Raw genomic sequence first — 24,361 nt, 5'->3', positions numbered from 1 at the left:
TTTTCCATTTCCACTCTTCAAATGTCCATATTGACATCATCATAAAAATAAAGGTGGACAATAACTTCAGGTTGGTATTTGGAGTTTGCTTTCAAATACATAAAGGAAAAACATTCAAAATGTGTTGTGCATGGGATCATGCTCTGCCACGACAATGCATGAGTCTTCATACAGCCATAAACCTTCCAGGTGGTCAAATTTTTAGTATCGCCAGTCAGCAAATATAAAAGTATCCCAAGCTTCTAAAATTGTTAAGAAAGAGGGATAGGAATGGAAAGGTCAAAAAGCAAGAACATACACTCAAACCTCAGCATGAGAGGACGCCTTATGCTGAGGTATCAGTAAAACTAGGAGGGCTTGGATACACCTGATCTTACCTCTTCATCTTTGTCTCCCCTTGTCGTCATGACAGTTGGACCCCTCTTATCCTGACAGAGGTATGAGTGACCTGCTCTTCCTTTTCAATGTTCCTCAACTTAGCCCTTTCTCCTCCCAAAGGAAGAAAGTAGTAATTCCAAAAACTAGGTTAATTTCATGTACTATATCTGTTATGTATTAAATAACTGAAAGTGCCTGTCAAGTGTGGAATAATCGGCAGCACTCCAAATTTCCTCCTGAAGGTAAGTACTATCAAGAAATTCTGCTTGTAATTTTATAAAAACTCTAGTGAGTTATCCTTTTTGATACTAATGAAAAACCTCATCTCATTCACCCAACAGTCTTTCTATTCCCCATGAAGAAACCACCAGTGGTTGCCAGACTTATCCAGAAGTAGCTGTCTCCATATGGTGGGAAAAAAAAGAAAAAAAAACTTTTGCCAAATCTTATCATGTTTTGAAAGGATGCAGTGGTGTATACATCAGACTTTGTACTTTTAATACACACATTTTTGAAGTGCCCCTCACAGAAGATATAATTTATAAAAATAAGTACTGTATAAAAGAATCATAGGGAGCATATCAGCACACTACACTGTGTTGTACAGCACTCAATGCAATGTCACAATTATATTACTCCATCAACGAAACCATCTGCATCCATTGGAAAGTTAAGGCTGAAGATCCCATTTATTTTAAGTTACTGGAGACATAGTACTGTGTATTGGATAAAGAAGAATGGGACTAGCAGAATGTGAACTGACAGACAGAAGGAAACAAGTACATTAGGAACTGAAATAAGCAGTTCCAATCTCTCATTTTTTAAACAAACATTTATATTTGCAACTAAAAATACAGAAACTATATTTCTTGGGAGTTCTTTAAAAACATTGTAAAATTTGATTTCAAGTATTCTTGTATCAGATATAAAAAAATTGATATAAATGACTTTCATAACACACAAATATTTTATCATATCAACAACACAAAGTTTTCTTTTATGTTGATATATGCGAGACGGTGGATTTCAATCCAGCATAGCTGCTTATTTCATAAGTCTATATTTACAACTACAATTTATTTCTAAAAATACTGTGCCCCAGGTACAAAAGGAAATACAGAAATCAATTTGCCCACCCCCTCCTCTCTCTCTCTCTCTCTCTCTCTCTCTCTCTCTCTCTCTCTCTCACACACACACACACACACACACACACACACACACACACACACACAGATTGTTGTTACTTATTGATTGATCGGTACAAATTCATCAAATGACACTTACTATGATATAAAATGACAGATGTCACCTGTTTCTAATATACAGCATTTTCGACAATATATCATAAATGGCTTTCATATAATACAAATTTCATTACAAAATATCTGCATACTCCAATATTTGGTGCAGGTAAAACATATTTTAATATCTCTTTGTGCACACATCTGTAAGCAGACATAATTAAAATCACATTTTCTCAAATATTTCCTCATAACCACAAGTAGTACATGTCCGAGTGTATGTGTCTTCTCCCTGATCAGGAAGTGGTTTTTCAGGACCAAACTCATGGGTATGAGTAGCTGACTTAGTCCGATCATACAGGCTACTGCGGACAGCCATGCGCAGGGCTGAAACACAATAAAAGACTTTTTTTATGGACAAGAAAACATCTGTGACTAAGATAATACGTTAAATAAGTATGTGAGATGATATTTTGTTGACAAACAACTGTTGTAATCTTCAAAGTAATTAGAAAAGCAAGTTGGATGGTTTAAAAATTTCACAATTCCTTTTGTTCAAAAATCAAATTACCTCCTAGCATTTTCCAGGATTAAAATTCATTATTTTTTTCAGCATTGTGGTAATAAGTTGCAAACAGTAACACAATAAATAATGGCAATTCCTTCTCAGGATTCTTACTTAACTGAGAAGCCATATGAAAGATAAAGCTGGATTGCCTTCTGGCATACCTAAGATGGCAGTCCCACAATGCACACAATTACTTACTGAGAAGTTCTGTAAGTTAACACCCAGGTGCAGACCCTCATCAACACATAGCAAGCTGTGTGTGTGTGTGTGTGTGTGTGTGTGTGTGTGTGTGTGTGTAAGTAGACAACTACCAAGTAGCAAGTAGCAAGTAGCAGACAGCAACCCTGTTCTCCACTGATCCAACCAGATACAGTTGTAAGCCCTCAAAACACATTATTGCAGAAAATAAAAATGGCTGACAGATATAGCTGTTTTACTTTGTCTTTCATATCATGAACAGTCAAAGCACCAAAATCACAGCCCAACATGGATGACAAATTTATGTAGAACATGCACTACAATGTTAATGTAGATTTTCAAATGCAGAAACCAAATGCTCAAATAATAATAATAATAATAATAATAATAATAATAATAATAATTATTATTATTATTATTATTATTATTATTATTATTATGAGAAAATCAAAGTTGCCACAGATCTGTTAGATGTGTAGACTATAACACATGAGAGCAGAATCTATCAAAGAACACATTAATAAAATATTATGCTAAAGATCTATTGGTCTGAAGGGAGGCAAGTATTTAGAAATATTGTGTATTCATCAATTACATGACCTTATATAAGGAATATTTTTATAGCTACATTATTCAAAGGATATCTTGATTAAAACACTTGCTGCAGATGACAGGATTCCCAAGAGAATAATGAAAGAAGTTTTGGCTGACCTTAGTAAGATGGAAAGCTGACATCAAAGAAAAACAGATGATATTCCACCCAAAAGACGGGGCATCCAAGAGTAAGATAGACAGACAGTGTTTCGGCTGACCTAACCATGATGAGAGCTGGCAATGGAGGAAAAGAAAAACGGATGTGTGTCGAGGCAGAGTGTGGGTGAGATTAAGGACCACTTTGTGCTACAGAAGAAGAAAAAGACAAAATACAATAGTACATCGACACAGTTTGTAAGACACGCTTTTAATTTAGTTTGTAATTCCAGAAGATTCCAGTTTCCTGTCTTGTGTCTCTGTTCAACAAGCTAAAAATTTTTACTGAAAAATTAAGACCATTATTTTGTATACTGAACATGAATACACAGACCACATGAAAATTATTTTTATAACTTTTATATCACAGTTTATTTTAAACTAATTTTTATTATTAGCTATAAATCACATCAGCTAATATGGAGTAGAAGAAATTCTTGGTCTTCTTTTGAAGGCTTCTGCACAAGTTTTGGTTAGCAACTACTCATAATATTCTTATTGTTCAAGTCATCATTTAAATATTTTATTGCCTTTTTTTTATATATTCTCATTTAATCATCTTTCAAGAGAGCAAGGAGCAAGAATATACTATAATTTTTTTAATGTAAAGATGAAAGGACAGGTCTGTTTATTTTTTTAACAAGTAGTTACTATATTGAGTCCATTAATTACTTGTTCCTCTGGCCATCACAGAAAAACACAAAGTTTCATTCAGTAATTGACCAACGTGATGTCCCTGGGATCTGTGTATCTTCAGCATGGTTGTTTTGTAGTTGTGCCACAAAGGTTTTAATAATAATGAAGAGTTAAGCTGTTTAGTTTCAATAAGTCTTACAACTGTTCAGTTATTGTCATGAAAGCATCTGGTATGTTACAATACAGATCTTGTTTCGTTAGTGAACTTTTTTTTTCTTTCTAATTGTTTGGTAGGGTATTCAGATTCGTGTGGAGGCTAATTACTACACCAGATAGGGAGCTGTATTTGATTCTGCCCGACTCTGAACTTAGTGTTCCACTATTTTCCTGTTGTGGAGGAAACAACTCACTGTGACATGGACTCAAAAAGTTGTTGGAAGTCCCCTGCTGAAACACTGAGCCATACTGCCTCCATATCTGTCTGTGAAAGTGTTGCCAGTGCAGGATTTTTTACATAAACTGACCTCTCAATTATGTCCCATAAATGTTTGATGTGATTCATGTTGGGTGATATGAGTGGCCAAATCATTCTTTCGGATTGTCCAGAACGTTCTTCAAACCAATTGTGAGAAACTGTGGCCAAGTGACAAGGTGCATTGTAGTCCATAAAAATTCCATCGTCGTTTGGGAATATGAATGGTTGGAAATGGTCACCAAGTAGCCGAACATAACCATTTCCAGTCAATGATTAGTTCAGTAAGACCAGAAGACCCATCCATTCCATGTAAACACAATCCACACCGTTATGGAACCACCACCAGCTTGCACAGTGCCTTGTTGAAAACTTGGGATCCATGGCTTGGTGGGGTCTATGGCATGCTCTAACCCTACCATCAGCTCTTACAGACTGAAATCTGAACTCATCCGATCACACTGTGGTTTTCCAGTAATATAGTGTGGTCACAAGCCCAGGAGAGGCACAGTACTTGATGTCATGCTGTTAGTGTCATTCCACAGCTGTCGTCTGCTGCCATAATCCATTAACTCCAAATTTGATTGCACTAATGGATACATTCATTGTACATCCCACACAGGTTTCTGTAGTTATTTCATGCAATGTTGCTTGCCTGTTAGGACTGATACCTCTACATGAACGCCACTGCTCTTCATCATTAAGTGAAAGCCATCGGCCACTGTGCATTGTCTGTGGTGAGAGGTAATGACTGAAATTTTGTATTCTTGGCACACTCTTGATACTGTGGATCTCTGAATATTGCATTCCTGAATGATTTCAGAAATGAAATGTCCCATGTGCCTAATTCCAATTAGTATTCTGCTTTCAAAGTCTGTTAATTCTCGTCATGCAGCCATAATCACGTCGGAAACCTTTTCACCTGAATCACCTGGGTACAAATGACAGCTCTGCCACTACACTGCCTTTTACATCTTGTGTATGTGATACTACTGCCATCTGTAATGTGCATATATCTGTCCCTGTCACCTTATTGTAATATCTTATTGCTCAAAAATATCTCTAGGAAGTACCTGCTTGATGCCCTATTTTACTCTACAGAAGAATTCTTTTGCACTAATAAGTGGAACCTTTTGTGTTGAGCTCACATGTGCACAAGGTAATAAAGAAAAAGTTTGACAATATTATGAAAGTTTAGATTGCTACTCACTATAAAGTGGTGATGTTGAGTCACAGATAGGCACATCAAAAGACTGTCAAGTACGTAAGATTTCGGCCAGAAGGCCTTCTTCCGAATTAAACACACACACACACGCAATCTCTGGCTACCGAGACCAAGGTGAGAGCAGCTGTGTGTGATTGGAGAAGCATTCTGGGTGGTGGGGGTCAGGAGGGGGCTGGGGTGGGGAGTGGGAGGGACAGCAGGGTAGAGGTGTGGGACAGTAAAGTGCTGCTTGTGGGAGCCTACAGGAACGATGTGGAGAGAGGGTATGGCAGCTAGCTGTAGTCTGGAGGTTGGGGCAGAAAAGGAGAGAAGTAAAAATACTGTGGGTGTGTTGTTGGAACAGAGGGCTGTGGAGACTGCAGTGGAAACAGCGAAGTGAAATAAAGGTTAAGGCCAAGAGGGTTACAAGAGCATAGGATATATCGCAGGGAGAGTTCCCACCTGGGCAGTTCAGGAAAGCGTTTCTGAACTGATCAGGTGGAAACTCTCCCTGCAACATATCCTATGTTCTCGTAACCCTCCTGGCCTCAACCTTCGCTAGTCATTGTCCGTCACCCAACTGTCCCCTCTATACCACTGCAGTCTACACAGCCTTCTGTTCCAACAGTGCACCCACAGTATTTTTGCTTCTCTCCTTTTTCTGCCCCCCCCCCCATTTGTCAAACCTCCCGACTGCACTCAGCTGCCCTAGCGTCTCTCTCCACCTCGTCCCTGTGCAGGCTCCCACAAGCAACAGTTTACCATACCACACACACCCATACCCTGCTATCCCTCGAACTCACCGCCCCAGTCTCCTCCTGACCCACACCACTTAAGACTGCTTCTTCCATTATGTGCAGCTGCTCTCAGCCTGGCCCTCGGCTGCCACAGACAGTGGTCATGAATGTACTTGTTTGACAGTCTTCTTGTTGTGCCTATCTGCGACTCAACATCTCCACTATACGGTGAGAAGCAATCTAACATTTTCATAACTTTGTCATTATTCCATCCTGGATTTTCCAACGGAAAATATTTAATACATCAATAGTGTAATGACCTAAATGAAAATTTTATATAAACTTTCAAATATTACTACAACAACTATACTTATAATCTTCTGTGGTGATATTTTAATTGAAAATGATGAAAAAAAATGATTGTGAACATATCACACATTGTTAAGTGTAGTACTGTTATCATTATTGTAGTCATTTTCTGGCATGCTACCACCACAAATTATATGTCTAAACAAGCGTAAAGTAAAAATTGATGAATGTGATGAATTACACTGAAAACTGAGATGTACGGTGAAAGGCATCAGAATCTAACATGTGGCGGTGTGGATTTTACTTCCGTAGTCAGTGGCAGTTTAATTGGGTCAAGTAGTCTTCACACTACTTTTTGCAGTGGTGAACGTCACTACTCTGCTTTCAAATATCAAATTTTGAGAGCGCTTGGGGATGACCACTGTTTGCATTTCAATTATTTATTTCCTTCACACTGTGACATTTGTTTGCAGTGTGCTGTTTCAAACCAATGGTGCATGGAAAGTATACACAAATATGTCACACTTATCATTAAATGTCAAATAATAAGGCATCAATAATGGAAGGCTTCCAGAGATTTTACATTAACTAATGCACAATACAACATTCAAATTAGTAAGCTGTAATATAATGGATAATGTCACAGTTAGCTTAGTTAGAGGTTATTGGTTTGCAACTTGTTGTTGTTGTTGTTGTTGTCTTCAGTCCTGAGACTGGTTTGATGCAGCACTCCATGCTACTCTATCCTGTGCAAGCTTCTTCAGCTCCCAGTACCTACTGCAAACTAGATCCTTCTGAATCTGCTTGGTGTATTCATCTCTTGGTCTCCCTCTACGATTTTTACCCTCCACGCTGCCCTCCAATACTAAATTGGTAATCCCTTGATGCCTCAGAACATGTCCTACCAACTGATCCCGTCTTCTAGTCAAGTTGTGCCACTTATCTTCTCCACAATCCTAATCAATACTTCCTCATTAGTTATGTGATCTACCCACCTAATCTTCAACATTCTTCTGAACCACCACATTTCGAAAGCTTCTAATCTCTTCTTATCTAAACTATTTATCGTCCATGTTTCACTTCCATACATGGATACACTCCATACAAATACTTTCAGAAATGACTTCCTGACATTTAAATCTATAGTCGATGTTAACAAATTTCTCTTCTTCAGAAATGCTTTCCTTGCCATTGCCAGTCTCCATTTTATATCCTCTCTACTTCGACCATCATCAGTTATTTTGCTCCCCAAATAGCAAAACTCCTTTACTACTTTAAGTGTCTCATTTCCTAATCTAATGCCCTCAACATCACCTGACTTAATTTGATTGCATTCCATTATCCTCGTTATGCTTTTGTTGGTGTTCATCTTATATCCTCCCTTCAAGACACTATCCATTCCATTCAACTGCTCTTCCAAGTCCTTTTCTGTCTCCGACAGAATTACAATGTCATCGGCGACCTCAAAGTTTTTATTTTCTTTACTGCTTGCTCAATATACAGATTGAATAACATCGGGGAGAGGCTACAACCATGTCTTACTCCCTTCCCAACCACTACTTCCCTTTTATGTCCCTCAACTCTTATAACTGCCGTCTGCTTTCTGTACAAATTGTAAATAGTCTTTCGCTCCCTATATTTTACCCCTGCCACCTTTAGAATTTGAAAGAGAGTATTCCAGTCAACATTATCAAAAGCTTTCTCTAAGTCTACAAATGCTAGAAACGTAGGTTTGCCTTTCCTTAATCTTTCTTCTAAGAGAAGTAGTAAGGTCAGTATTGCCTCACGTGTTCCAGTATTTCTACGGAATCCAAACTGACCTTCCCCGAGATCGGCTTTTACTAGTTTTTCCATTCGTCTGTAAAGAATTCGCGTTAGTATTTTGCAGCTGTGGCTTATTAAACTGATTGTTCGGTAATTTTTACATCTGTCAACACCTGCTTTCTTTCGGATTGGAATTATTATATTCTTCTTGAAGTCTGAGGGTATTTCGCCTGTCTCATACATCTTGCTCACCAGATGGCAGAGTTTTGTCAGGACTGGCTCTCCCAAGGCCGTCAGTAGTTCCAATGGAATGTTGTCTACTCCGGCTGCCTTGTTTCGACTCAGGTCTTTCAGTGGTCTGTCAAACTCTTCACGCAGTATCGTATCTCCCATTCCATCTTCATCTACATCCTCTTCCATTTCCATATTATTGCCCTCAAGTTCATCGTCCTTGTATAGACCCTCTATATACTCCTTCCACCTTTCTGCTTTCCCTTCTTTGCTTAGAACTGGGTTTCCATCTGAGCTCTTGACGTTCATACAAGTGGGTCTCTTTTCTCCAAAGATCTCTTTAATTTTCCTTTAGGCAGTATCTATCTTACCCCTAGTGAGATAAGCCTATACATCCTTACATTTATCCTCTAGCCATCCCTGCTTAGCCATTTTGCACTTCCTTTCGATCTCATTTTTGAGAAGTTTGTATTCCTTTTTGCCTGCTTCATTTACTGTGTTTTTATATTTTCTGCTTTCATCAATTAAATTCAATATTTCTTCTGTTACCCAAGGATTTCTACTAGCCCTCGTCTTTTTACCTACTTGATCCTCTGCTGCCTTCACTACTTCATCCCTCAGAGCTACCCATTCTTCTTCTACTGTATTTATTTCCCCTCATTCCTGTCAATTGTTCCCTTACGCTCTCCCTGAAACTCTGTACAACCTCTGGTTCTTTCAGTTTATCCAGGTCCCATCTCCTTAAATTCCCACCTTTTTGCAGTTTCTTCAGTTTTAATCTGCAGGTCATAACCAATAGATTGTGGTCAGAGTCCACATCTGCCCCTGGAAATGTCTTACAATTTAAAACTTGGTTCCTAAATCTCTGTCTTAACATTATATAATCTATCTGGTACCTTTTAGTATCTCCAGAATTCTTCCGTGTATACAACCTTCTTTTATGAATCTTGAACCAAGTGTTAGCTATGATTAAGTTGTGCTCTGTGCAAAATTCTACCAGGCGGCTTCCTCTTTCATTTCTTACCCCCAATCCATAGTCACCTACTATGTTTCCTTCTCTCCCTTTTCCTACTACCGAATTCCAGTCACCCATGACTATTAAATTTTCATCTCCCTTCACTATCTGAATGGTTTCTTCTATTTCATCGTACATTTCTTCAATTTCTTTGTCATCTGCAGAGCTAGTTGGCATATAAACTTGTACCACTGTAGAAGGCGTGGGCTTCGTATCTATATTGGCCACAATAATGCGTTCACTATGCTGTTGGTAACAGCTTACCCGCACTCCTATTTTTTTATTCATTATTAAACCTACTCCTGCATTACCCCTATTTGATTTTGTATTTATAACCCTGTAGTCACCTGACCAGAAGTCTTGTTCCTCCTGCCACCGAACTTCACTAATTCCCACTATATCTAACTTTAACCGAACCATTTCCCTTTTTAAATTCTCTAACCTACCTGCCCGATTAAGGGATCTGGCATTCCATGCTCCGATCCGTAGAACGCCAGTTTTCTTTCTCCTGATAATGACGTCCTCTTCAGTAGTACCCGCCCGGAGATCCGAATGGGGGACTATTTTACCTCCGGAATATTTTACTCAAGAGGACACCATCATCATTAAGCATACAGTAAAGCTGCATGCCCGCGGGAAAAATTATGGCTGTAGTTTCCCCTTGCTTTCAACTGTTCGCAGTACCAGCACAGCAAGGCCGTTTTGGTTATTGTTACAAGGCCAGATCAATCAATCATCCAGACTGCTGCCCCTGCAACTACTGAAAAGGCTGCTGCCCCTCTTCAGGAACCACGTGTTTGTCTGGCCTCTCAACAGATACCCCTCCATTGTGGTTGCACCTACGGTACGGCTATCTGTATCGCTGAGGCACGCAATTTAGTGTTGTTATCATGTTATGGAATTTGTTCAAATGGCTCTGAGTACTATGGGACTTAACATTTGAGGTCATCAGTTCCCTAGAACTTGGAACTACTTAAACCTAACTAACCTAAGGGCATCACACACATCCATGGCTGAGACAGGATTCAAACCTGCGACCGTAGCGGTCACGGTTCCAGACTGAAGCACCTAGAACCACTTGGCCACACCGGCCGGCCTGGAATTTGTTGTGATTGTAATACAATAAGTTGTGCAACATTTGTTGTTGTTTAAAATTTCTGTCTGATTAGAGAACGAAGGATGAAATAAATACCTGCCTGTTTATTTTCAAATGTGTGGTGGTTTCGGAGTGTGTGGTTAGGCAGGAACCTAAGCTGTCAGCTTAAACTGCTGCAAGTGAAATAATCAGCAATACCATTTATATTCTTCCTTGTCACAAATATATGTTGTACAACCAGAAACATATTCCCCTAAAGAGCTCTTGCTACAACCGAGATTCTCCTGTCACTAACACATCCATAAACATCAACTTGGCATCATAGCGATCGAAAAATCGTTAGCCTTGTCCCTAGTCACCTTCACAGCACCACCACATCACAATTACGTCAGTTCCCACAAAAAGTAATGTGAAAGACACTTGATGCACCATCATTGCATGGTGAAGCTAAATGTTGCAAGTTATATTGGCAACACCGATTGTGGATTATGTCAGCTTTGCCTCTCTCACGTCTCCACTTTCCTCAATAGCCTAAAATATTCCCTTGGCTTTGCCACTACATATGGTGCGAACTGTCTGTCTTTTGTGCCACTTACAACTCTTTCAGTCACATGAAATATCAATAGGAAGAAACCTGGATGAAGTCAAGCAAGATACCACATACGTATGTAAAATAAAGTAAACCTTACTAGGAAGAAACACAAAATCAGCGAAGTTTCTGCATTGATTTTATGAGTTTTCACAGGGGCTATGAATTTATGGTGTAGAATCACGAAAACCATTAAATCAGAGAACATAAAGTAGAAGTTCCACTCTACTTTTTACTGTGTCAATGGAAAGAGCTTCTGAAGAGGACTTCAGCAACATAAAATATGAAAATTTATCAAAGTAATAACAAGAGATAACAGTTCTGCAATTCACTGTCCTTTGATCAGGAGACAACGTCCCACAAACATCTTCCCTATTGTACCAAAGTTATGCCGACCCAACTCATATAAAGCCCAGAAAACTTGCACAGTCTTCACCAATTATATTCTACTCTTTGTGAGATTGTCAAGAAGATGACTATGTCGCACACCAGAAAGTGTCAGGCTTAGCCTTTCTTGGAGATGAAACTGATTTTTTAATTTTGACTACAGTGTGACTAGTTACTACTTACTATTTTGATTCATTCTTTTCTTGCACTCCATCAGTCCCATGAAGGAGGATAACTTTCAGGGATTTGGAGCAAGATAAGTATGCATCAACAAAATTTCATTGTGTAACATAGTACTGTATCATATTCTGGGGAAACTCCCAACATAGCTCCGACATTCTTCTCATTCAGAGGAGAGCTGTGAGAATAACGAAGAGTGCAAAGCTAATTGACAGCTGCAGACCTCTCTTCCAAACATCCTTCAATTTGCAACTTCATAGTCTACATATTAGAAATGTGTAAGTTTGTAAAAAGTAATGCTGCAAAATTCAACAAAAATATGAATGTCCACTATTGTGGTACAAGACAGAGAATGAAATTGTGCATTCATAGAATGCCTTCAAAAATTCACCATTAAACAAAGGTAATCAAGTTTACAAATAAACACCAATACAAAATTTGTGTAAAAAAGATTTGTCAGTTATTACTGTTTTTTCACCTTAAGCTTCCTGCAGTTAAAGAGTATTTTACATGAAATTTGTTGTAAGATTTCTCTTAATTTGTATGGTTTGCTGCAATTAAAATAAATGACTCACTCCCTTAAGCATCAGTATAGATTGCTACTGCAGCAAGTAAGAAGGAAGTTCCCACGATTGAAACTCAGGCGTTTAGATTGGCAAAGCCATACTGTACTAAAACTACACCAGTGGGATGAGAAGATGAGTAAGCTGTGGGTGTGGATTTAACTCGTTTATCTTAAATGAGAGTTATCTACTAACACTTAGGCTTGAAACTAAGAACTTTTCTACATGAAATGTTAATTATTAAAAGCCACTATTAGCTTATGAAATGCTACATAATTCTACTATGCAGTAAACTAAATATATTAAGAAACCAATTAAGACACAAAGGAAACGCAGACATTGGCTGAGAGTGGACACGGACATTGATTGAAATGTGTGGGGAAAGTTCAAAATTTGTGCCTGACTGGATTCAAACCTGAGTCTCCTGCTTACTACATAGATGCTCTGACCACTGAACCACCCAAGCTTAGTGGTCATAGCAACTGCATGGACCACCTCAGCAATAATTCTTAAGTTATACAAAGTGCATTAAAAATTTTTGTTCCATGCCAAGCATTTCAGTCAGCATTAGGAGGCAATTTGAGTTTGATCTCTGTGCAAACTGTGCCTTCAGTTTTCAGTAACATCTTAAGAGCAACTGTGTCAAACCACTTCAATGTGAATTATCTTATGATGTTTGTTAATGAATGCACTGTAATGGCATCTCAGAACTTATTTAAAGTAGATTAACTACCTGCACTTCCAGTCATAGGCAACAGCAGACTGACTGTATCTCTGAATGGTTTCAGCATGCTACAAGAAATGCATCAAGGGACTACACAAGTGAGAGAACAAGAACAGGTAGGAGGAAGCACAATGCACTGGTTCACAAAGTTGATCCAGGAGTGAAAGGGATAACTTAACTTTTACAGTCTCAAGTGGGAAGGAATGGCCAGTTGTACTGCATGTTGCCTACACCACTTTCTACAGACTTGTGGCTACAATGACAAATATTTATGAAGGTTTAGTACCACGAGGGGATCTTTCCATGCTTTGCTTTTATTTGCTAATTGTTTTCTTAGGTCAGCGGTGTTATTGCCCCTTGTTTACGTATTCTGCAATAATTGTGTGTTCCTTCGTTGTTAGTGGAGGTCAAAAGAATCTTGGTTGTATATCACTGTTGACAGTTTTTCTCCTTTTGTGAAACCACCTTTTCTTACACTGCATTGGTGTTATTTACTCTTCACCTCACTTTGTAAATTTTCACAGCTGTAGTTTCATGTGTGCCACACTCAGCACACTGCTCCTCAGTTGATTTTCTGAATCCCACCCTTTGACCAAGTCAAGCCTATATCACAACGAAGTTTTTTGGGGAATGACGCCAGAAGAATTTAGGAGATGAGCTGCCCTCTCCATTGAACCTGTGTGTAGTGAGTGCAGTGCAATGCACTGTCATATCAGGAAAAATTACACATTTTTACTTTTTATGCAAACTCTACAGCACTGCTTTTTTAACAAACAAAAGGTGGAGGATTTTACAGTACTAGTGGTAATAGAACTTCAACTCTTAGGTACAATTTGACATCTGAATTAAGTACAGCTCTTTCTTACAAAACAAACATATTTTAATCCTAGGAGTTTGTCATTCTTTGGTTGTCATCTAATTTTATTAAGGTTGTTAAATGAAAACAAGAACAATGTGCTATAGAAATATGTTTAACAAAATTTAAATTTCCATCCACATTTTTTTTCTATAAATATCTTCCCATCATTCTTCCCATAATTTTTCTCTGAACATCATGGTCAAGCTGTTTCAACTTCCACAATACAATATTTTTTTCAATGTCTTGTAACTATTTGGTCAGTACATTTTGTTGGTGGCAACTTCGCATCATTGATGGCTATAACACTATCATTTTAAATCACTGAAGGGAGTTGGATCCTACTATTGTCACACAGCATTCAAAGAGCTATTCAACACCACATTCATAACTGTGTTTCAGGTGTGAAGTGATGGATCTGTCTCGCCCGCAGTAACAAATCAGCACACACAAAATCAGTTGGATGCTTTTTAAATCAACAAGAACACTAAATTTGTTTTTTGCTATTAGGTTTGAAGGCTGTCAGTAGACATTCTTGATGTTATCAGTGTCCTGCTAACTTAGAAAAAGGAAGATAAGCAACAAAGATGCATAGAATTCATTTCATTGTGTTTAGATTTAGGAAATATTAGTGGATCACTGACACTAATGGACATTAAACAAAACTTTCATTGTAATATGTACACCATTTTTACCTCAAATTCCACCTGTACTCAAAATAATTTCTCCCAATTTTTCTTCAGTCGATCATTATGTTAGTCTCCACTAGTTACTGGTTTCCTCTATCACAGATTTGAGAAGCTGCTTCCCTTTTCTCTAGCATAAATCAAATTTCTGTCAAACTGCCATCCTCTTCACTACTGCCCCTCCTTTTACATACAAAAGATGCAGAAATAGAAGGAATCTGTGATTTTGCAAGTAAACGATTCAACGTTGAACTCTAATGATTATGTACAGGCTGTAATACGACTCACTTCAATCTAATAAACTTCGTATTTCACTATTTTCTCTTATATAAAAGTGTACAAATATTAATTAATTTGAAGATTGCAATTCTTTTTAAATTTATTTTTATAAAGGTAAACTAGAACCCAATTATTATATGTGAACTGCCAATGGCAGTATTGCAAGTAATGATTTTGATAATAGTAACCACCTACTAACAAACAATGAACTATTTCACTATGCTTACCTTTGACTTGTTTATTGTACTTTTTAATCTTTGCTTTGCTTCTTTTCTCATCCCTTTTTTCTAATTCTTCCTCGAGTTTCTCCTCAGAGCCCCATACCTCCAAGGCTCTTTTTTCAATCTGTAAAAATACTCCGTATGAAATTGAAATTGTCAGAGGATGAAATACAAAATGACTCAAAATTATTCATTAAATCTGCAAAATCATTATCACAGATTACACACAACTGTAAAACTTGGCATGTGACTTTCATACCATTACAAAAAGAACAAAGATTATGCATTAATAGCCTGTCAAAGATAAATTCATTGGTGACAGAGAACAAGATTAGGTTGGTGAAGGAAATCAACCGAGTCCTTTTCAAAGTGATCATTTCAGCACACCCTTAAGCAGTTTAGGGAAAAAATGTGCCACCTGGCTTGTCCAGGTATCATCAAAGGTTTTATCTGGGCAGAACCTTGCGCTCCGGCCTATATATTCGTTAACAGGATATGTAGCCGGTAGGCTGCACACACAAGTGGCGTTGTATTAGGAGGCCAGGTGGCCTCTAGTGGCTGAATCAAGCACAAACTTCATGCGCAAACTACGATGTAACGCACACACAAAATTGGTAGTTACAGCACTCCTCTTCCTAGGTGAAGAAGTGAGCATTGTGCTCACATCCATTTCATATGTGGTCAACGTGGTTTGTTGAGTCATGTGACACTGCCATCAGTGCGTAGTGTCAAAAGTGGTACTAGCATGGACAGGTGCGACACCCAACACCCTGTGAGAGGCAATGTAGTAGGATGACACACTGGCACAGTGTTTATTTCCATGTCCACGTCCAACTTCTTGTGACGCCTTCCCCTCAGCTGTGTGTACGACGCATAGGCATTGACCACAGATACTATGAGTTAATGCCAGCACCCATCTTGGCCAGCAGTCAAGGCTGTGAACCCAAACAGCTGTGCAAATATGGAAACACTGATGCCAATGCCAGCAGACGGCCAAGCATTAGCCCAAGCAGATGTAGTAGAGTCCACGGCTGATGACCGTGCAACAACTCTGCCAGGCTCTTATCACCAGCAGGGTTGAACCTGTAAGAACTGAGGAACCTGTCGAGACCTACTTCCGGTGACACACCCAAAACATAGTTTTTCATCTGAGTCTTATATTTTTGTACTAGTCATTTGGCTTCCCCATTTGATTGACTGTGGAAAGAAAGAGCTGTGATATGGTGAACACATTTTTTTTTTACAAAAATCTTCAAATTCCTGATGTATGAACTGAGGTAGCCATTGCCAGTATCCTACATATATGGAAGACTTTCCATTGCAAAAATTTCTGACAAAGTGGAAATTGGTGCCACCGCAGAAGTAGGCAGACAACTCATCACATATGGAAACTTACAAAAGCGTAAATTACAAGTCAGTGGAAACTGAAAAAGACCCTGCAAAATCTACATGAATTTGTTCCCAAGGCTGCTGTACATCTGGCCAGGGTGACGAAGAAACACGGGGAGCGACCTGAAGGGTAGCACACTGTCGTCGAGCTGCAACAACTCGCACCATCTCCCCATCAATGGCTGGCTAAACAACATATCAGCATGCTAATGCTTTTGTACATGACACACCCTAGTGGTCCACATGTAACAAATGCGTAACCTCATGCAAAAGGGAGGAAAGGACTACAACCCTAGGAGTGGTTTCTCTGTAGCTGACAGTAGCACTCTGTCCCAAGCAGAAAGATGATTTTTTTAATTCAAAATGAGTTCTCAAAGGATCAGAAGCAGAGACCAGAGGTTGGTCCAGCTAGTTGTGTTGCACTAAACAAACAACTTTATTTAAAACAATATCTGTGGCTGCAATTTTAGTGCTAGTAATAGCAAAACCATCAACAACATTTCGAGCTTCCACGTCTACATGAAAACAAAGTAATTTCTTTTTATCAAACACAGGATCCCAAACCATTGGCAAATACAATAAGGCAGTCAACATTTGCAAGTTGCATTTCACAGTCAGAAATGTATCTCCTAATTGTATCAAGACAGGGAAAGAGACCACTGCAGTAAGTGATTTGCAGCTTTGTCCAGCAAGGATGCCAAAGGCTTAAAAAGAGACACCAGTTGCTTGTGATCTGTGATAAAGTGGAACTCAGACCTGCATAGAAAAGTGTGAAATACTTTTAGAGCATACACGATCACAGAAGCCTTGTTCTCTATCTGAGAACAATACTGTGGCGCTGAATTTAAGGACTTAGAGGCATATGCAATAGGGCATCCAGAACCATCTTTTGACTATGAGCAAGGATGGTGCCAAGACAAAACTGAGGTGCATTCATTGCTAACACAAAGTGATGGCCCAGATGAAAATTAACCAAACAAAGAGCCGACTGGAGTTTAGATTTCAAGAATTTGAACACCTGGTCACAAGCCAACGTGAAGAGTGGAATGGAAATTTTTTACGTAATAATTCATGGAATGGTTGTGCCACAGCATCAACTTCCAGTATGAATTTGTAGTAGTACATAATTTTGCCTAAAAATGCCTGTAATTCCTTGATGGACATGACGTATCGTTTAATGTCAGATTGCGATGTTTCAAAAACCAAATAAATTATGGATGGGTGAAATACTGTGCCCCACAGACTGTGAAACATAAAACAGAGCACGAAGGTTCAGCAAATGTTCTCTGTAGAGGCACCAGACACTACTGTGTCATATCAAAATGTTGACACAGCCTCGAATTGATACAATAAGTTGCTCTAAAAAGCGTTGAAAAATAGCTGGTGCACTTGCCACATCAAAAGGCAAATGCTGGTGTTGATAAAGCCCAAATGGTGTATTGGTAACTAGAAGGTGTTTAGATTACTCATCGAGCAGCAGCTGTAAATATGCCTCTGCCAAGACCATATCTGAAAATAATGGGCCCCCAAATAATTTTTCTACAGCTCATCAGGGCACAGCAAAAAATAAGTATCAATGACTGACTGTGCATTATTAGATTTTTTGAAGTCATCACAGGGGTCCAGTTAACTGATAGATTTTTTGACTATTACCAGTGGCACTGAGCATTCACTGGAATAGGTTGAGTAACATCAAGGGATTGAAGACTACCTACTTCTGTGGGCCCAGAAACAACAGAGGCAGGCAGACTGTTTCAACAAAATATGAGCCTGAAATTCTGTTGCACAACCCAGTCCTGTAGAAAATAGAGAGACAGCAGCTAATTGTTGTTATGGAACTTGATCAGAAACCAAATGCACTTCATCATCAATGGAAAATCCAAAGGTTTACAAGTGCACAAACCAAACTGATTTTTAGTGTAAGCATTGTCCACTACTAGGAATGTTAATGAACGAATCACAGCCTTATAAGTCACAGGTGCAAAAAACTGTCCAACAATGGGAATATTTTGTTTTGTTATAACTCACCAGCCTCCACAACACTGTACTCATAAGGGGGGAAACTAAAATTCACGTAAGTCTGAGAATTCACAAATGGTGCTGCTGCTGCCATTTCCACTTGCATTTTCAATGATTTGTTAAACACACGCACATCAATGTAGAACTCATTTTGAGACACTGTCACTGCTGACACACTGTTCATATCCCACTGCCGACACACTGTTCAAATCCATATTTGTCTAATTCTCACTCAGATATGGAAAGGAGTTACATACAGAAGCAGTGTGTCCTGTCTTAGGGTACATATTACATGTAGCCCAGTGCTTGGGCCATGTGATCTATTCATGTTGAATGAAGCACTATGGGTGCGAAGGCAGAGTGTAGAAGGCTGTCACCATTGTGATGCGGACTGTTTTCATGAACGCCATGACGCTGATATGTCTGCTGGATTGCTGCAATAATGTCTACATTCCCTTGAGAACTGGTTTCAAGCTAGGAGGGATAAAAGGAACTGATTTCTGAAACTTCGGACCAGGCTTCTCTCTTAGTACCTGCAGCCCGCGTAACTTCAAATGACTGAGCTACATTCAATATTTCCACAAGCATAGGATTTTCACACTGTACAGCTCACTCACAAATTTCCCTATTGGGAGCAAAATGTACTACAGCATCATGACCATCTGATCGGCATACGATTTCTCATGAACATTTGTCACAAAATTACAATGATGGTCAAGTCCCTGTATTTCTGCTACCAATGCCCTGCACGACTGCTTTGGCCACTTTTGGCAGGGGCAAAATTCCTCACAAACAGCAATAATGTGAGTAAGTTTACAGTGATAGGTAGAAATTAACTTGCACATCTGATCAAAAGGAAGACTTGAAGGTTCTTGTAAGGGGATGAGCTGAACAACTATTACCCATGAGCTAAAATCCATGACAAAAAAAGGCCTTACACAAGGTTACGTCTTTCACTCCAAATGCCTGGAAATGTTGCTGTAGGCATTTTTTGTAAGTGTCTCCATCTTTTGCTGCAAAGTCATATGCAGGGAATGGCAATGGGTATGTTGTTGGTAGGGCTGCAGATTGTGCCAATGTAGTCATTAAACTGGAAGTAACAACTGCCAACCTGCTGTTGCTCAAGAAGAGATTTAAGCACTTCCCCCATGGGAATTAGACTCAAAGGACTAAGGACTGAAGCGGAACACGTAGAGCCGAGTACCTTACTCATTGCCAAAAAGTGTTCTAACCCAAGAACACTGCCATTTATTGCCCGAACAGTACACCCACACGGAAGACAAGGTATAACACAATTAGCAATACACAAGTGGCAAGTGGAGCCTTGCATTCCAGCTTATATATTCATCTGTTCCAATGGGAGGCATCGTATTAGCAGGCCGGGTGGCCTCTAGTGACTGAATCAAGCACAAACTTAGCTAGCTTCCCGTTGGAACAGATGAATATATAAGCTGGAGTGCAAGGCTCCACTTGGCACTTGTGTATCGCTAATTGTGTTAGCAAGCAAGCAAACAAACAAACACACAAACAAACACACACCTCATATTACCTTCGAAGAATATATTTCTAAAACATTCATATGAGGAAATGGAGAACAAAAATGTCAGGCAAAAAAGTAACAAATTAAATTCTACGAATAGGAAAAAAATCCCATCCTCCCAAATATGTATCCTCCTTTCCTCCACAAGAAAGGATCTAACAGTTCTGAAAGCTACGTATAGTTTTTTTTTTCTATTTTTAAATGTGTCTATGAGCAGTACATGAAATTTCTGCTTCCTGAAAATATGTACTGGCAAGCCATTCAACCTCAGTCTAATTTTAAAAGCTAAGTAAAGCAATAAATCTACATTCTAACAAATACAGTACAGCAAATATTTCCATTGCCATATTCTTGCCAAAGAACCATGAAGGACTGCGCTCACCAACAGATATGCGATAACTGTCTACTTTGTGATACTCTCCATGAAACTCCTCAGAAGTTCTGTAGACATGCAGTGTGCATTCCCCCACCCCCTCCTCCCCTCTCCACAATGCAACTTGCAGGTCCTGAAAGGTCCATGGCATCCTCTACAGCACTTCTGGCCCCATGCTCTTCTGTTTGCACCATGATACTGAGGTACAGCAATGATGAGACCATACCATTTGGAAAATGCCTCACCTGTTCATTCCAAGCTGTTTTAGCTCTATGCTATAGTTCATCAATCACAGGAGCTGGAAAGAGGTGACATGTCAGTCTCTCAGCAACTCATGATAGTTGTTTCCAATGGATGAGATATACAGAGAACATACTGGGCAGAACAACAGTCTAACACCCTCTGTTTGACATGTCTTCTTTATGGTACATAGCAATACGTCTTTTCCTACATTGTTGATACCCTCTGTATTGAGATGGGTTAGGATAGCATAAGCAACTTCTGGTCTTGCATAATCTTATCGAAAGATGTCATGGATACCTTACAGAGACAGCATAGTCACTCTTCTTAACACATCAGAAATTTAATAATTGCTGCCCAAATTACCAGCTATGCTAAACAGAGGTGACTATCTTGTCTACCAAATGGCAGCCCATACTACAACACCAGGCGCTTTATTTGCATGTTGACAGCGATGGTGGTTGCGGTGGTAGTGAGGAATGTGATCTGGGAACAATCATTCTCTTGGAAGCCTTCACACATAAGACATCTATTATGATGCTGTACACAGGACTGGAACTCATGGTGCCACTCACGTGTGTACTGTTGTGGATGGGTACAAAACATGAGCCTGTCTTTCTTTGCTCTCACTTAAAGAGAAACCACAACAATTCTCACTGTACTGGCAGTCTCAGGTGTTACAGATCTCATCAATCTGTGTGGATACATGGGTTTTACAAATGAGTCCCTTTTCTGATTTTCTGACGCAGGGTAGGTGTTATTGTGGTATGATCCTGCAAGGTGTTATTGTGGTATTATTCTGCATTGCCAAGTGAAGAATATGCCTGTTCTCCCAGGTCCTAATAGCATGGGATAACAGAGATCCTAAGTGGCATCAAGTGTGTCCCTCTTGATCCTGTCAGTTCCAGATCCGCACAACAGTCACAGTACCTCTAACAACGCAAGCGGCAGTATCACAGAATGATAAACTGCGGTGTCGATAGACCACAGTTCTGGCACTGTTTAATTCCAACAAGTGTTGATAGATGTTTCTAATTTGTAGACAAAACAAACAACATTCAAACATAATTCCTAAAAGAGAAATCTATTGCATAATCATTCATTGTACACAGAATGAGGTGGCATTACCCCTACCTATTTTCTGCAATTGTGCTGAAATGCTATTCACTTTCAAATCAAGCATCTATTACACTTCATATCTATTTGACGTTTATTGCATGTCAAGCAGAGTATTTCTTTCTGAATAGTCAAAAAGAGAAAGCTAAATTGTACAGTGGCCTGTCAAGAAAATCACGTGACCACACAACTAAATAAGCCTTGAGGTGAGGTGGTTATAGTGCAGTGACTTTATGTTTTGAGAGCATTACTGCTTTAAGACTCTGAGTTGTTGTGGCATTGGTGACAGAGTGTAAAAATTTATCAAATATAGGAATAATATCCTTGCAGGGATATTGACTAAGAACCAGTTCATTCCACTACATTAGTAACTCCATGAAGGCTTCATCATCATCATCATCATCATCATCATCATCATTATAATAATAATAATAATAATAATTATTATTATTATTATTATTATTATTGTCGTCGTCGTAGTCTTCTTCAGTCCAAAGACTGGTTGATACAGTGTTCACACTATTTCATCCTGTGTAAGCCTTTTTATCTCTGCCTAAATATTGCAACCTACATCCATTTGAACCTATTTACTATTGTCAATAAGAAACTTCATAAATGGAGAACAGACAATATTTAATGAGGATACCATCAGCACTGAGTTATGAACATCCACGTATGAGCTTTGTCACCATCTCTAACTATTCATAGCTAAATAGTTTTGATTGATTTTTCATTGTTCCTTAGATGCACTCAGAGAAAAACGAACAATAAGCTGTAAGAACCAAGACCAGCATATGGTTCCAAGTGTCCTCCTGCTTCCAGTTACCATTCATTTCACAGACTAAAAGAGACTTATCTTCCATTAACAATTTCCACAATGCAGTTTCTTCTCAGGCCTTCAACCATCAGGCTGGTTGGTGGCAGTTTCTTTTGCCTTCCTCTCGAGAGCAGTACAGGTAGTGCAGCTGGTAACCTCCATGATAAGGCTGATATATTCTAAACTGGGCCTGCCTCGTGTTCTTCACCTCTGTGTTCCTTCAATGATCTAATGACACCATCATGTCTCAGCAGATTGCTGACCCGTGTGTCTCCTCTGTGTTGGATATGCTTCCAAAGACATGACTTTCTTCCTCCATTCTGTGGAGCCCCTCTTCATTCAAACCGTGTCTACCCAGACATTTTGCAATAGCACCATATCTCAAAGGTTATTATTTTGAATTTTTCTCTGAGCATCCATGTTTCACTTTTGTACAGCAGTACACTTGAAACAAAAATCTTTATGAGGCCTTTCTCCAGGTGTTTGGTTATTCAGCAGGATGTAAAACGACTTCTTTTGCTTAGGGGAAAAAAAGGTAATTTTACTCCCTAGATAGGTGAAGGATTTGATAATCTCCAGTCCCTCATTGTTCAATGAGCATTGAGCAACAGTGTTTTTTAACTCACCACTACAATTTTTGTTTTAGCTTTATTAATTTTTGTGTTATAGGGAGAGTTGAGGGTGGTTTTCATCTGGACCAGCATCACTTTGAATTGTTCTGTGTCTTCACTTAACACTGCGATATTATTAGTAAGTCTCAACATTTCTATTTCCTTACCAAGGTCTTAAATTCTTTATACAGCTCCAACTTTATCCCCGACTTCTTCTGACGTCCCCTGAATGTATCCATTGAGCAAGACAGGAGAGAGTGAGCACTCCTGTAGTACTATGCTTATTGTAGGTTCTTCTTTATGTTCTCCACATCTTATCACAGCTACCTCTTTTCTCTACAGTCTCTGCACTACTGTTCTGTCCTGATACTATATGCCACTCTCTCTCTTTCAGCATCATAAAAAGCTGTCACCAGACTACCCTGTCAATTGCTTTTTCTGACTCAAGGAAGACAATACGTGTGTGTGTGTGTGTGTGTGTGTGTGTGTGTGTGTGTGTGTGTGTGTGTGTGTCCTGAGCCTTTTTAAGCTGAGCATTGCTTCTCATGTACCCACAGACCAAGAAGCAATACTATCCTTATGATAGTGGATAGACAGGGTATCAGCAACTATACAGCTGATCTGCTCTGTTAGGTATCACATTATTGGAGGTGGTTTTCTCCAGACTTCCCTAGGCTGTGTCACCTTATCACTAAGCTACTGTAGGACATACTGCTTAATATCTGAATTACAGAGCAACTTGACATTTTCCATCCAATAAAAAAAAGTGAGAGATAGGATAAGCACTTGTATACTCCAATGCTCGCACACAATCAACAATGAGCCACGCTTAATTGTGAATACAATTTAAAGTGAAATTTTACAAAGTGAAAGTTTGCTTTATGCGATAATAAAGAGAATACAATGAGGACTTTTCAAAATTTATTTCTTTTAATCTCCCCATCTTTCTGCTTCTTCAGGGTTTGTGCATCAATCCATTCTACGTCTCTGAGTGTTGTTGTTCTTGATATAATTTACAAAAACACAATGAATGACTGAAGGAATGAATGAATGATGAAATGGGCTGTCAATACACACACTTAAAAGTAGAAAAACAATACCTAGCTTTTGGAACTGTTAGTTCCTTCCTCAGGGAGAAAAGAAGGATGGATTTGGGAATATTTTAAAAGCAG

General features: G+C 39.0%; 1 protein-coding gene across 1 annotated transcript in view; it reads right to left on the bottom strand.

Moving 5' to 3' along the window:
* Positions 1–1,192: 1,192 nt before the first annotated feature.
* The window catches only part of LOC126272176 (DNA repair protein complementing XP-A cells), a 39,267-nt gene continuing 16,098 nt past the window's right edge, over positions 1,193–24,361 (bottom strand). Inside the window, exons 5-6 of the mRNA XM_049974826.1 lie at positions 15,091–15,208; positions 1,193–2,006 (exon numbers count right to left, since the gene is read on the bottom strand). Of these exons, the coding sequence (XP_049830783.1) occupies positions 1,846–2,006; positions 15,091–15,208 (279 nt within the window). The 3' untranslated portion in view covers positions 1,193–1,845. The remainder of the gene's footprint in view (positions 2,007–15,090; positions 15,209–24,361) is intronic.

Source organism: Schistocerca gregaria, chromosome 5 (genome assembly GCF_023897955.1).
Source record: "Schistocerca gregaria isolate iqSchGreg1 chromosome 5, iqSchGreg1.2, whole genome shotgun sequence".
Classification (NCBI taxonomy): Eukaryota; Metazoa; Arthropoda; class Insecta; order Orthoptera; family Acrididae; genus Schistocerca; species Schistocerca gregaria.
This window is presented reverse-complemented; position numbering and strand designations above follow the sequence as displayed.